The 15,626-nt window shown below is 37.3% G+C and overlaps 1 protein-coding gene and 1 pseudogene across 2 annotated transcripts in view; one reads left to right on the top strand and one right to left on the bottom strand.

Moving 5' to 3' along the window:
• Positions 1–812: 812 nt before the first annotated feature.
• On the bottom strand, positions 813–4,167 carry LOC147157171 (E3 ubiquitin-protein ligase TRIM35-like; annotated as a pseudogene).
• The window catches only part of gas7b (growth arrest-specific 7b), a 58,697-nt gene continuing 47,024 nt past the window's right edge, over positions 3,954–15,626 (top strand). The window contains exons 1-2 of one of the 2 annotated variants that reach the window (XM_086064648.1): positions 4,094–4,217; positions 4,325–4,466. In XM_086064648.1, coding sequence (XP_085920774.1) covers positions 4,368–4,466 — 99 coding nt within the window. In that variant the 5' untranslated portion in view covers positions 4,094–4,217; positions 4,325–4,367. Of the gene's footprint in view, positions 4,467–15,626 lie in introns of both variants that reach the window. The other variant, XM_086064647.1, reaches the window with a different exon arrangement.

The raw sequence follows: 15,626 nt of genomic DNA on the forward strand, positions 1-15,626 counted from the left end.
GTTTTTAGCAATTTATAAACCAGGGGTGGGAAAGAACGGTCCTTGAGGGCCGGATTCCTGCAGGTTTTTGAGGTTTCCCTCCTCCAACACAGCTGATGAACAGGATCATTATCAGGCTTCTGCAGCGCTTGCTGGTGAGCTGATCATATGAATCATCTGTTTTGGAGAAGGAAAACATCCAAAACCCTTGGCCCTCGAGGACCAAATTTACCCACCCCTGTTCTACACGGTCAAACTAAAAAAAAATTCTGTGTTTTGGGGATCTGATTCATCGATTAATTGGTTATTAAAATAATTATCCATCTTATAAAATAATGTTGGTTCATTCTTGCCTTATTATTACAACCAATGTGTTTGAGCACAATTAATTCCCTGGATTGTGGCTAAAAAATATATACATTTTCCTTTTTTAAATCAATGTGGCATTAGTGCTTCCTCTAAACACAAAAGAGAACTTTTTTTTTCTCCTAGCAAGCAGCTAATTGGGTGGGCGGCTGCGACCTATAGCAGGTCTTTTAAGAGCTGAGACTCAGCAAGGAAAAATTTTATTACAAGATTTTCATGGAATTTCATAAACAATATTACTGTATATTTATAGTGTCTTTCGGGTGCATGAGTTGTCTGAGTTTTTAGTGTGGTTTTACTACTGTATAGACTGACTAATGTTTTCTCATAATTTGTTGTACAGCTTCTGTTATTCCTGGCTCTGACGTATAGAAGTGTTATCATGTCCTAGTTTTTGGTATTGGTCTGTTACTTGTTTTTTGTTTTTCTTTGTTTTAATTTTATGATTGCGCGACGGCTTCACTTTCTCACACTTTTTCGCAGCTGCCGTCACAAGCACTGGACACTACATTAGGTACATCACACCAATTTAGTCAGCAATAAGTTGAATAAAAAAGAAGGTATTGAAATTTAGGGCAAATTTAATTGAGTCAGTCATGTCATCATTGTTTCAAAATATTAATTTTGGTGATTTAAAAAAATATATATTTTTGCGTGTAGTGAGGTGAGATTGTTTTTGTTGAATGTGATTTATTGCTTAATTTGCACTTAAAGAAAAAATAATATACACATCTTTTCTCTCAAATGTATTTCTTCTACATTCACTCTGTATTTCTGATACACTTCAACAAAGATAAAATAACAAAGTACAAATATTGGATGGGTCCTTTCTGACACCTATAGTGGTGACGATTGCATACAGCAAAATCAAAAGTCACAAAGAATTGTATATGAAGTCATCAGAAACCATAAAAGCCGGCAGACAATTTAACATTAAATTACATTTTGTTTAAATAGATTATTTTCTTGTACCATCTAAATCCATAATATAAATGTAAAATTATATATCAGTTTATTGAACAGGTCAATCAATGTAAACTATCCCTTTGCGGGAGGGGAGGGGGGGGGGGCTAATACAAAATAACTGATGACAATTGTGGGAGAAAAACATCTCCAACATCATCACTGACTGAGTCGTACCATAGTGTGCAAGTAGAATTATTTGCAGAGGAATTTTATCAATTGTGCAAAAATAAGGATACATTTTCATATATTCAGACAAATTTGGCTAGTCGGAAAGATACTTTTTGTACAATTCAGTGTTTGAAAGAGACTCAGAGAATGAAAGCGATCTTTCATTAGTGTCCACGTCAAGTCAGATCCTCTGCAGTTTTACTGGCGGATTCCACAATCCAAATGGCTGAGCAAACTATTTGTATTTACCTTCACAAAATGCAATTCTCCATGTTTTCATGTCATCTGGCAAACAAAGGTCTCCCAATGTCACCCCCAGTGCCCAGGCTTTGTTGTCTTCAGCAACTCAACATCCCACATGTGTATTCCAGAGGCCAAAGCAGAACTGCGCACAGTGTAACACTTGAACTTCTCTGGATTATTTGGACGCTGCTGTCCTTTTTCTAAACTCACGCTGGTCAGATCTTCAGACAGACCGAGTCCTGGATTGGCCGTGTTTGGGTCCAGAATGACGGGACTGTAGGAGACCATCTCCTTCATTCGTTCCCACACGCTGAACTTGAGGTTGCCAACATGTTTGGCTTAGTCCAGCAGAGCTCCTGGGAGAGACTCGGGCTTGTCGGGTAGATTTTGGATTCTGGTCATGTCAGTCTTGAAGTTCTTCATGAAAGAAAAGGCGTCAGAGGTCAGCTGCTCTTCTGTGCTTCTGATCTCGTCTGACAGCGCGGCCATGTCTCTGCTGAGAGCCTGAATCTTCTCCTTCATCATCAGAGTCTTCTTTTGCTCTTCCTCCATCACAGCAGACAACCTGGCCTCCTCCTCAGCTTGCAGGAAGTGACGAAGCTCCTCGAAATCCTTCTTAATCTTGATTACCAGTTATTTTAGCTAACAAAATCTAACAAAATAACTAAAACTAAAACTCAAATAACTAATTTGTTAATGAAATAAAATAAAATAAAACAGAAACTAACTGAGACTACAGTTTATGTTTACCAAACTAATTATAATTATAGCAAAAATGTCCTTTGTTTTAGTCTTTGTTAATTAATTTAATGCATGAGCCTTTGGGGATGATTTTAAATGTGATTTGAAGTATATTGATTTTGATGTTAACCAGAATAAGTACCTTTGAAAGTGTCACGCAGAAGGGACGCCTTCTAACAGCAGCCAATAGAAAAGCACCTACAGACGACGTCGCAACAATTTTTCATGCTTGACTTTTGGCTCCAATGGGTCGGCTTGCCTGCTTTTTCCATTTAACTCAGCTGAAATGCAACTTTAGGTAAGAAATGCATTATTTATCATTTTACCATGGTGTTTTTATTTTATTTTAAATATTGAGCATAAGTAATATATATATTTAAAAAAAAAAACTAAAATTAATACTGAAATTATCTATCTATCTATCTATCTATCTATCTATCTATCTATCTATCTATCTATCTATCTATCTATCTATCTATCTATCTATCTAGCATTCACCCATAAAAATAGGAGTGTAACAAGAATCAAATAATCTTGATATATATATCATTAAGTTTTTTTTAATACAGTATTCTGTTGAGTGTAGTTTTTACAAATAAGAGCCAGCGAAAAGTAACTCTTGACGGTTTTAGTTACTCCCTTGTCACACAGTGCCCCCTTGTGGCAGTAGTGTAACTCAGAAGACGGACTACACTCCCATTCACACTTAGAGGGGAAACTACAGTCTGCAAATAACCAAATATAAGTGTTTTTTGATTGTTTTTTTTTTTTGAAAATTTAAACCTGCAGTTTATTCTAATTTAATTGATTAGAAATAATAAATAAACAAGACAATATTTGTTGTCTGGTTCTGTGTTTATCAGGCTTCCCAATGACAGGAGGCTTTTGAAAATAGGATAAATATTAAGAAAGTTGTGGAAATTTGAAACTAGGATTCTACAAAGACGTAACACTTAAATCCTCGTCGCCCACTGACTCTGCTGCATATTTGTTACAGGACAGCAATGCTTATCCCTGCCTGATTATACTGGTTTTATGTAACTCAATCTTTGACATTTTATGTGCATACCATAACAACAATACAGTAAACTAACATTTATAGTTCCGCAATGTGGAACGTTGCTAATGTCATGCTAGCAAAGTGGCAGTCACTAAATACGCACACATATGAACATGGTCTCACAGGCGGCGAAGCGAACCCACGACAACCTGCATCGGAGGTAAGTGAAGGTACCACTCTGCCACCTGGAGCCCCAAGTGGTAGTCACTTCACTGGGCTAATGTTGGCTTGTTTACAGAGCAACTACGTACAGCGTATACGTCCACTCCACATACAGCAAACGTCAAGGGCACGTCAGTGATTGGGTGTGGCTGTTGTCAGAGACGCGTGGAGAAGTGAGTGAAGTGAGGCAATCAAATCTTGCTAACAGTTCTAAAATTACAAATTCCCTTTTAAGGTACACTTCAGTCTGACCTTTTTTAGGATTACCCTATGTCGTATTTACACTGTAAACGTAAATCTTTTTTTTTGTTGTTCTTTCTGGCTTTTATTTTGAATTTGTCAGCGTTTTCCCGTTTGCTTTTCCTTCCCTTCACGCAGCTTGACGTTTGAGTTTTGTGGCCTCAACAGAACACAGCGCTCGGGCAGTAGAAGCAGAACGGCGCGGGGCGTGCTGCACGGAGACCACCCGACAACCTGTTCATCTACTCTAAACAAGTTTCACAACAAAGTCTCATTCGTGTTCTCTTCCGAGGTGCCGACTTTTACCACCACCACCACTGTCATCAGGCAGCTCGTCTGAGACGTTTAGCGTTTACGGGCGATGTCTGGATCATACTGCAAAACTTTGTACCCGTTCAGTGGAGAGCAGCACCAGCAGGGACTGAGCTTCGATGCCGGGGAGATGATCAAGGTGTTGCAGTCTCTGCCTGGAGGCTGGTGGGAAGGAGAGAAAGATGGAGCCCGAGGGTGGTTTCCTTCAAGTTATGTCCAGGTGTTGGAGGTAAGATTTAATGGAAGTAAAGTGATTTTCAATAATCACAAAAAAACAAAAACGTGTTTGTTTGCTTGTTTATTCCTTGAGGAGCACAATGGCAGCCCACTATGGGATTGCACCCCCATACCGTGGGGCCTTCTTATTAGACCCAATGCATGAATACAAACTTCAAATCGATTCATTTAACAAACGGGCATCGAGCCGCTACTAAAAGAGAAAGACATCATTGGCACATGCGCAGATGAATAGTTTCCCCGTGCTGTGTTTATCAGATTTAGTCAAACCTTGTTCTGTGACTGGCATCTTGCTGAGTGGCCGCACACTTCCTCATTCCATTCGCATTCCATTGAAATTCTCAGGTCTCCTCTCAGTGCGCGTGAATGCACTGGCTGCTCTTGTTCCTCATGGTCAGCCCCTCATTTTCCCACTTGAGGGAAATGTGGGCGCTTACTTAAGTTCTGTGAGCGGGATGTGGTGATGGAGTTTTGGAAACATGAGTGACAGTTTGCACAGCTTGATTGTTTTTGCCAGCAAGCAGCCTACACAGACATTCCCATTTTTAACATCTTCATCAGTTTTTTTTAGATGTGAGAGAGAATGCTCAAATGTGGCCTGGTTGTGTAGCCTATGTATGTACTAGGTGTGTGCCAAAACATCGATTATTAGATGCATCGCGATGCAACACTTGACGATTTGATTACGATTCGTAAATGTTCAAAAATGATTATTTTCCATAATAACTTAATGACAGGAACACAAAAGTAGAAGACATGCCTGGCGCCCGCACATAATGATGATGGCGGCAGCCGATGTTACTTAGCGACAGATTTTCTCCTCAGAATAAAAAGATAGCGGGAAACATGTAACAGCACCTCTCGCGTTTCCACCCCAGGTTAGCGGAGAATAATCCGACGGTTGTTGCTGCTAACCAGCAAACAATAGAAGAAGGACTGTCAAAACTTTCCTGCAGCTTTGAAAGGGCGAGATGAATGTCATCATCCACCGCAACCTTTAGTCTATATCGTTCAATAATCAAATCGTAGCTCCCTGAATCGTAATCGAATCGAATCGTGGGGTGCTTTAGATGGCACACCCCTAGTATGTACCCCGCTTAACACTGGATGGTAGAATCTGTGTGTGAGTAGTAGAAGTGATAGGCGAGAATGTGTTATCAGTCTTTATATGAGTGTGTTCTTGCTTCATTTGGTGAAAGCTCTCCTGTTCAACAGGTTGATCCCACCCAGAAACTCACATTTGTCACATTCTTTGATTTGCAGCTATGGCCTCATATTTGGAGTTTTATTGATCAATTGTGTATGCACGCGCACAACTGTTAATGTTGTGTTATGCTGCAGTGATAAACTTGGCAGCTACCAGTAAGTATGGACTGGTATATTTTTGGGGGATTAAAATGAATCCAGTTCAGATCCAGGACCAAAGATGTGGTGAACCTGTGGCATAGTTAGTTGCCGAACAGAAAAATCCACCCCATACTGACAACTTTACCATTACAATCAAGTATGTGCTATCATCAGAAGCTAGCTCATAGCACCATCATGGGTTATGCTAACATATAGCAACATTGTAGCAATGCTTAGCTTTTGACTTTGGAATGCAGTCGTTTCAATTAACCCATTCGTAGCTAGACGTCAACGTTTTGTTGTGGCTTAATTAAATCTCCCCACCCCTTTTTTTTTTAACCCCATTTTTTGTTGATGCGCAAATTCATGTACTGCTTTGCTCTATGGCAACTCATTTGGTTTCTCTCACAGGCTTATATTTCTGATTAGGAAACCGTAGTTGTAACTTTATTTAGTTAAGAATGGCGTTTTCTTTGATACTTGTTACTATCTGCTTCTTTTTGTCTTCCTGTTTTTTAAATTTTTTTTAAAATATTTTATTTAATACAAGGAAGGTAATGTTTAAGTGTTAAGTTGATCTATGTTAGCTTCATTACATTTTGCTAAGTTTAATGAGTGGAGGAAAAGCACATAAGCAAAAAAGTTGTATTCCTCCTTTATTTTGCAATACGATCATGAATATTTCTGAATTGTTGAGGTTAAATGTACCTCTTAAGTGGGCAGTACTTTCGTTGAATTTCTACAAGACAATGAAATCTGCATCACTTTTTAATTTTTTTTTATTGTAGCCGAGTAGCAATACCAGGTATTGGTATCAGGCCTGTCCATATTTCTTGTGGCCATTTTACAAATCGAAAATTGCTATTAATTTCATGCACTTTTAAGGGAAAATGCTGTAATGAGATGGGCTGTCTGGGTTTAAAATAATCGAATCGAATCGATTTTCCTTTTCAAGCCCGATATTGATTCTTAAAACTATTTTATATATCTTTTAAATCCTTAAGAAAATAGAATTTTAAAGGTCATTATGTTTTTTTACTGTTTTTTTTTTAACTGTCTACTGTTTTCTTTAAATTTACTATTCACATAAATTTAAAAGTATTTTCTTACATTGATGAAAGGCTTGACTTATTACACTTTAAGACAATTCAGAATCTTTTTAACATATTTTTATTTACAATTATTGATTTAGATTTTTTTATATTTTCATTTCATCCATGCTGATGTCAACGTTTGTCTCACATGTGTTACTTTCATTAATAAACTAAATAATTTGACCAGTTACTTACTGCCTCCTCAAATTTTACTTTGGAATATATTTGTTTTTTGTTTTTTTGTCAGGTCCTTGACATGCAAGAAGAATTGATGAGCTATAAGTAATCAATATCATATTGAATTGAAGTGAATCGAACCGAATTGGAGAAAAAAATCAGAATCTTATCGAACAGAACTCTTGTGAATCGAAATTGAATCGATACCCTGCCCTAATAATGAGATATATAGGTATTTCTTAAAATTATTTTTGAATAAAATTATTATTGTATCAAAAGTACTAGTACTACTTTGTATTGGTGACCACTCAAGAGTTGAATACTCATACTGGTATCGGTCTGAAAAAAAAGTGGTATCTTTAGGTTAATTGGGTAAATATTTCCATTCAATAATCAGTCAGAGATTTTCCCGCTCTGACGCAAAAACACATGAACGCACAACATAGTTATCTGATGTTTTGTGCGACTTATCACACACTGTGGTTTCACAGTATCCTTGACTGAAACTGTGGTTGGATATTTGTGATGTTTGAGTTGAGTTTCACAATCAAATGACTCAGCCACTTTTTGTTCACTGAATAGATTAACTCCAATTAACTCTTGAGAGAGCAAAAGGTTTGCTTCTATCATTCAGATGGTGGAAATTTCGAATAAACGTGTTCATACTCATCTACAGTACCAGTCAAGTTTGTCAAGCATAACGTTGGATGCTTTTCATGTGTTTTTCATAAATCATATCATATTGTTTCTATATTGATTTAAACATCGTCATTATGATGGATGTGATCCCATGTTGTGGCTTTGTCAGACAAAACGGTTCATTCAAGTGCTTCAGAGGCCTGTTGCCGCCTGGTACACCACACCCACTGGTTCCCATTGATCAACCATTGTTCTCTTGCATACGCAGTCAACTCTGTAGAGTAAATTTGATTCTAAACTAAGTCTGTTTGATCCTACTCTAAATAGAGTAACATTTACACAAGGAAGAGAGTCAATTTTAATTTGCAAAATTTGCCTATCACATTAAAAAAACATTAATTCGTTTGCTCCCTAAAACATATATTTATGTTCTATTTTAAACGTTTTAAGTGTCCCAAAGACATATTTATACGTTTAAAAAATAATAATTCATTCTTATTTTATGCTAGAGCATACAAGAAGGCCTTGATGGCCAGGTGGCAGCAGACTATAAGAGATCAACCAGGGCCATATTGCAAACAAGCTGATTTACTCTCAGTTCTAAACAGATTTGTGAATAATGATGAAACTTATCTATATTCTAATGCTAATTGCGGCAAAATGGAAACGGAAACGGACAGAAATACACTTCTTTTTCCAGATGAAAGAGACTCTTCCTGTGATTTAAATTTTTTAAGACAAAAAGGCGGCAGTCGTCGCCGAAACTAGTCAAGGTAAAGCAAAAAACTTTTTTTTGTCTTAAAAAAGAAAAAACACCGAATTATATAGATTTATAGACAAGATGAATTTTTTTTAGCCAGACTCTAATCTTTCTTTTGGTAGGTTCCATGTTTTTACAGCAATAGAACACAATCTTCTGTGGGCCTTTACTAGGTCAAAATCCAGTAAAACAGCTGGGAGCGAAGGGGGTTGCTTCAGTGAAAATGGCTGGGAGTGAATGAGTTAAAGATTTTTCACTCAGAAATTCTAAGTAAATTTTGTAAGGAGAGATTTTGACTACATTTTACTAGTTAATTAAAAAAAAGTTACACAATGGTTGAGGAACGAACTCACAACCTTCAGCTTGGAAGTCTGCCACTTTACCACATGAGCTATACCACTCCTACTCGGTGTTCTCTACACCATGCTAATACTTGGGCGGGCCACCCAAGTAAACTGGCCACCACCCAAGTAGATTTCAAGAACATTTAATTAAAAAAATATATAAAAAACGTGCCACGACCAGAGGTACCGCATGTAACAATAGTTCGCTGTCATTCACTTGTGGATTATGTGGAGACACAAGTAACAGGAACACCCCCAAAGAGTCCACTCACCCGAGTCCACCCACCTAAGTAGATTTAAAATCTGAGGGAAACACTGCCTACTGTTTGTTCATATCCAAGAGGAAACCAAGAACGAGTTAACGAAGATTCAAGTTGACACGGGCTATAGTGGGTAGATTGGCTGTCTCCCAACCTGAAGTTGTGGGTTTGTTCCTCAACCCTTAAGTGACTTTTTTTAATTTTTTTTTTTTTACTCTCTTCCAACTGTAAATTTGACTCTATTTAGAGTGGGAACAAATTAGACTCAGTTTAGAGTAGAATTTACTGTGCACATTTAACATGATCAGAAATGAGCCACAATGCCAGCACAACTTCAATGACATCATCATAATGCAATTTAATTGGTTTAAAATGGTCAATGGAAGTCAGTAACAAGCAGGCACATTTCCTTGAAACAGAGATCATTCAAACCAGAGAGGCCTCTTCCTCATTTTATAGAACAAAATCAGTTAAGAAATGTTGAAAGGAAACCTCAAAACTGTCTGATTACAACATACAGTTAGGTGAGGAAATATTTGGACTGTGACTACGTTTTTAATATTTTACCTGAATACATTGCTACTACAGATTAGAAATAAATCAAGAATATGACATTTAACATTCGTTCAATACCACTTTTTTCAGACTGATACTAGTATGAGTACTCAAATCTTAAGTAGGCACGGATGCCGATATTAAGTACCAATACCACAAGTACTTTTCCTACAAAAAAAATTCCCCCACAAAACATGACAGATGTATCACAAATTTCTCCTCAAAATTGCATGAAATGAATGGCAATTTTCTATTCATCTCTTTTCTAGTTCCTAAAACAGCCACAAGAGGGCGACTGATTCCAGTACATTATTGAAAACTAAAGATAGGCCGATTCAGTACCGATTATTAGTAGTCAAAGATACCGATAACCGATATTTGGAGCCGATAATCATTTTCAGTAGGAGGGGAAAAAATATTCAGAGTTTCCCACAGATTTTAAATCTGATAGCGCCCGGTCGCTACACATTGCCAAATGGTTTGGGTCCAAGCAGCGTAAACATAATGAACTACAGGAGGCAGGAGGTGACGCTGCAGACTGGCGTTTCATTTTATCTTTTTTTATTCACTTTCTCGGTCCATCTCCATATTTGAATACATACAGCGACAACTCTCTTCTGCCGCCGCCGCCACCACCACCGCCACCGCCACCGCCACCGCCACCGCCACCGCCACCAATCACCGCCACCGCCACCTCCACCACCACCGCCACCGCCACCCCGTGCAGTCCCAACACAGGCCAGCAGACAACCAAGAACGAGCGTGAACCAGACCACCAATCAGAAACGTGCGTTGGCGCAGCAACATTTGCCCCGAAGCTTGGCTGGAAGGAAAACGTCTCCGGAACTCTGTGCACACATAAGACAAATTTAAGTGCGCCTTATAGTTTTAAAATACGTAACATTTTCTTGAAAACTTCTTGCGGCCAGTTTGCTTGGGCCCAAGTATTAACATGGTGTGGCTGATATTGGTGTAAAAAACAAATTCTAACATCTAACTTTGTTGAAATGTCTTTAACCGTATATTTATTTGACAATGTTTCAGATTTGCTAAAGGTTTTTTTTTTTGTTTTTAATCTCACACAATAGACATCTTTGTTTTAAAATCCTAACAAAATGTTCACGTAGCTCCCAAAGTCATAATTATGTCTTAAAAAGTTAAAAGCTTAAACAAGTAAATATAATAACGCCTTATAGTTTTCACCAGTAAATATTTTTTTTCAAAATGCAAAAATAACTGAAATGTTAAACGTTCATGTATATTTGTTTTACTTTCAAACAAAAACATATGTTGCAGAGAGTTCCCACAGTCGGCAGCATCTCCTATAAAGTTAACTGAAAATGTAAATAAATAGTTCCCTGAGGTTAACCTATTACCCGGCCATTAGTTTTTATTTATTTATATTTTTATTTTTTTAAAGCCAATAACAATTTTCGTCATAATAACAAATATCTGCACCGATAATCACCCTGGCCGATAATCGGTCTATCCCTATTGAAAACATAAATATTGATTACATACTCCAACATGTGGAGTCATTTCATGTATTTTCTCTTCTGTATTATCTTTCTCTCGTGTCAAAAATGTAATAATTTGCGTTGATATTCTATATTAATAATCACATTACAATTATGGGATAATTAATTTTTGCTTTGTGTCATTGACAGTCTGTCATTACATTGCTATGTTCCCAGGGGATCTCAAGTAATTTGCAACAAGCTGTTAGGTATTACTTCTCTCAGCGGAGTGTCAGCTGTGTTTATAATGAAACGGAAGAGTGAGGAGTGGGCTTCTCGCAGAGGCTTTCGCGGAATTCCTGGGGTCAGATATGTGCTGTCGAGCAGCCAGCCAGGTGCTTCCCAGCGGGAAAAAAAAGGCCCGCTCTGTGCTTACGTCACATCAGAAATGCTGTCATTTGTGTCATCTCACACACATAAATGCGCGCAAGGCATTGAAATGAAATGTCAGCTGTTTCCAACTTGGCTTGAGACTAAAGAATCTATTTGAGGTTTTCACATATCTTGTGGTGAAACTGTCACTGCGGGCCTCGGACCAATTTGCTGTGCATCTCCTCAGCACGTAGCAGCGAACTGAAAAAGCCTTTTGTGTTGTGGTAGCAGTCAGAAAGCTTTTAATTGTCAGACATTTTAACTCGCAATTTGCGGCTTTTGAGGCAAAATGAACTTTTTTAAGACTTAATCGTATACTGGGCTTGAGGTATGTCACTGTTTCTATTTTGAGTTGTGTTTTGAAAAAAACATTAGCTCAGTCAGAGTAATTATAGTTATTTTCATTTGGCCTTGCTTAACCGTTTGATTCCTCATGATACAAATGGAATATGATCTCTGGGGGTTTCTAAGGACATTAAAATATGCTACTAACAACTGCTAAAATTCCTACTACTACCACTACCAGAACTATTCACAATATTTTATAATTGTGCATTAATATCCAGCAGCTCTATTTTAAGTTACTTTTCTGTTCAGCTTTCTTGCATTGTCTCTGACTAGAGAGTCCATTGTCATTGTTGAGGGCCACCATTCTAACTTCAATTGTATTTATTCAATTAGCATTTAATATGCATTAAATTGTGTTTTTAATGAACTGCTGCTTATGTAGAATTTATTTTTATAATTAAGAAATCAAAATGATACAATTATAAGTAGAGCTGACAAAAATAAATGATTAATCTGAATAATTAAATTTAAAATAGTCCAACAGTGATTGTTCACAGATTTCTGTAGCCTTCATGAAAAAAGACTGATTATCTTCTGTGTTCAATCATAATAAGAGATTTGCAAACACCTGTTTTTACTTAAATCACTATATGAATATGAAGTATGGAATACACACCAATCACTGGTTAATAAACAGTAATTGGGGAAAAATGCTTTTGTAATACATTTTAAATGCACAATTTTAATTAATCCGATTAGTTGATTAATCGATTGAATGATAATTTAAAGAGGGTGACGAAATGTTTATTAATTTATGGAATAATTAAGAAATAGATGTGTGTTGGAGAAATATTCAAATCAGATATAAACATTAGCTTAAACTTGTTTTGTTTTTATTTTGATATTATTGAAAATTAATAACCTATTAGTGTATTGATATGAGTAATATGGGGTTGGACTAGGGCAGTGCAATTAATCAAAATTTAATTACAATTTCAATTATTACACTCCGCAATGACAAGATTGGCACAATTGTAAACAAAAATAAAATACTAAAATACTAATTTTGAGTTGTTTAATTTATATTTTTGCACCTTTTTTCCCCATTTAAAAAAAAAATCACTAATTTAATCAATCTTGTTTGGTCCAAGAGGAACATGCATAAATATTGTGTTTCAAAGAAATTTATTTGTCTTAATATTTTTTAACATTTTCTTGTTTTGTACCAAAAAAACCTAATGATTGTCCTTATTCTGATTTCAATTATTACCAAATTAATCGTGATGAATATTTTCTTCAGGACTGTAACTACTACTAATAACTACTCCCTTTGAACTTTGATGGTTCTTTTCTTTCATTCTTTTTCCGCTAATGTACATATGTTCAATAAATAAATCAATCAATTAATCAAAATAAACGTGGCAAATATTTTACATTTTATCTTGGCATCATAAAGACACCAAATGGTTTTGTTAGATTACTTTAACATACCACATTTGTGCATTCTTGTTTTGTGTCTCGGTTTGGTAATTACTAGGGATAGACCAATAATCGGCCCGGCAGATAATCGGCGCAGATATTCAGCATTTTATGAATATTGGCAACGGCCTCTTTTTTTTGTTTTGATGGCCGATATATTAAAAACTGTTGTTGTGTTTTTGCTCTAATGGGCGCATTTCTCCTCCGTCTGCTCTGTGTCAGCGGCTGTTGACTTTCTGCAGGATTGGCCCGCCCACAGCACCATCTGATTGGTTGCTCGTGCAGTGCTAACAGCCAATAAGCAGCAATTAGCGGCTATTAGTCGATTAATGACTATTTGGGAGTTATCCCGGGGTTAGCGTGTGGGTGAACCGTTAGCCCACGAGCTAACAGTAAGCTCGCGAATTAGCAACTATTTGGGAGTTAGCGTGCGGCTGAATGGTTAGCCCGCAAGCTAATGGTTAGCTTGCGAATTAATGGTTATTTGGTTAGCCCGTGAGCTAACGGTTAGCTCGCGCGTTAACCTAATAGCCGTTTTTAGCGACTATTTGGGAGTTATCCCGGGGTTAGCGTGTGGGTGAATGGGTAGCCCGCGAGCTATCAGTTAGCCCGCAAATTAGTGGCTATTTGGGAGTTGGCATTATAGTTGGTGCAAAAGCTGATGGCAAACAAAAAAACAAATCACAAAAGCTGTTTAATACACATGTGCTTGAAGGTATTTAAGCAGTCAAGTGATGGAGTTTTTATTATTATTTTATTATTAAAAATGTATATTGACTTCAAATATCGGTTATCGGCCTCCCTGACTACCGATATCGGCCCTGAAAATAGCATATCGGTCTATCTCTAGTAATCAATTGAAAAAATGAGATAGCATATTATAGGTTTCTAAACAACCTCCAAAATATTTGCACACACATTTGAGCAGGTCTCAAACTTTCAGATGTGTGAGAGTAATTCATGTCTACTAATGGATGTTCTTGAATAATTCTCATTCAGTAAATGGTGGAGATGTGTAGTAACAAAACAGTCATTGTCAGCTGTAAGGAGGAGCTTACACTTGCATGCGCACACACAGGACCTTAGTAGACAATGCTGGCAGTTAGTCTGAGCATATGTGTGCATGTACTGTACAGCGTCAATGCCTGAGAGTGTGTGAGAATGTGCATCCTTCTCAACAGTCTCCCACATTTCCCCAATGCATAACAGTATCTCCAAATAGAGATAGTGTCTGAAACTCTTGTTGTTGTTTCTCTCACTCCATCCGCCATCCTGTCGTATCTTGGATGCATTTGTCTGTCTAGGTCAGGCAGCTAATGGCTCAGCGTACCAGTATGTGTGAGAAATTTCTCCCTGGCTGTATTTTTCACGAGGTCTCGAAGCCTGCTGAGCCATCCCAAAGGAGTTGGGAACTGTGTGCTCCAGAGTGGTTCCAGTACATTCTACACCAGGGCCTGCTTATATCAATGGCGATGATGGAGTTATGACTCCCTTGATAGACTGTGTGGGAGTTTGTGTGAGAGTGTAGCTTTTGTTTTGTATTGGCCGACATGTTGAGCAAACTTGGATTTTAAGCTGATGTGTGCATTTTTTTGTCTGGTGATAATGTTATTTGGAAAGAAAAAGCCTCTGGCCAATGCAATCCACAATACACAGTGAAATCTTTTTTTATTCTTATTTTCCTTTTAAAGCTAACCTATTACATTATGAAGCAGACAAATCTACAAAATAGGGAAACAACAAGCAATAAAATAGAATACAGCTCAGCAGTCTAGTTCAACTCCATATAAATGTCATCATTGTTCCTAGCAGAGCTGGTTGTGCTTTGCATCAAATGAAGCGGTTGACAACAGACTTAAATATATATTTATTGAGTTTGGCGAGAGGCGCTACGAGGAAATTGGAGGAACATGTCTCAATGATACCAGATTTTATTCATGGTATAGTGGTATGCTACGGGTTAGATGTTTTGCTAACTTGTGACAATGGTGCCACATTTTTAACTAAACCGCAATACAGTGGACACAGAGCTTAACATTCTTTCGTACTGATAAGGAGTAGGAACAGTGTATCTTATCAGACGCTGTTTGCTTAATTCTAAAAAATATTTATTTCAAGGACTGCGTTTCAAACATCACATCTGCCTTTGTGTTCTTGCGTATAGGGGCCACCATTTTTAGGTCTTTTCATTCTCACTAGAGGGCGAATTTACTAGAAAGTCACACAAATTCAATATTCATTTTCAGCAAAAAGGGGGGAAAATATTGTTGTCAATTTTTTTTTTTTAAATACAAATGCCAATCTTGACTTTGTTGTGATA

This window comes from Leptonotus elevatus, chromosome 20 (assembly GCF_054856555.1).
Source record: "Leptonotus elevatus isolate MCC_2025b chromosome 20, RoL_Lele_1.0, whole genome shotgun sequence".
NCBI classification, from domain to species: Eukaryota; Metazoa; Chordata; class Actinopteri; order Syngnathiformes; family Syngnathidae; genus Leptonotus; species Leptonotus elevatus.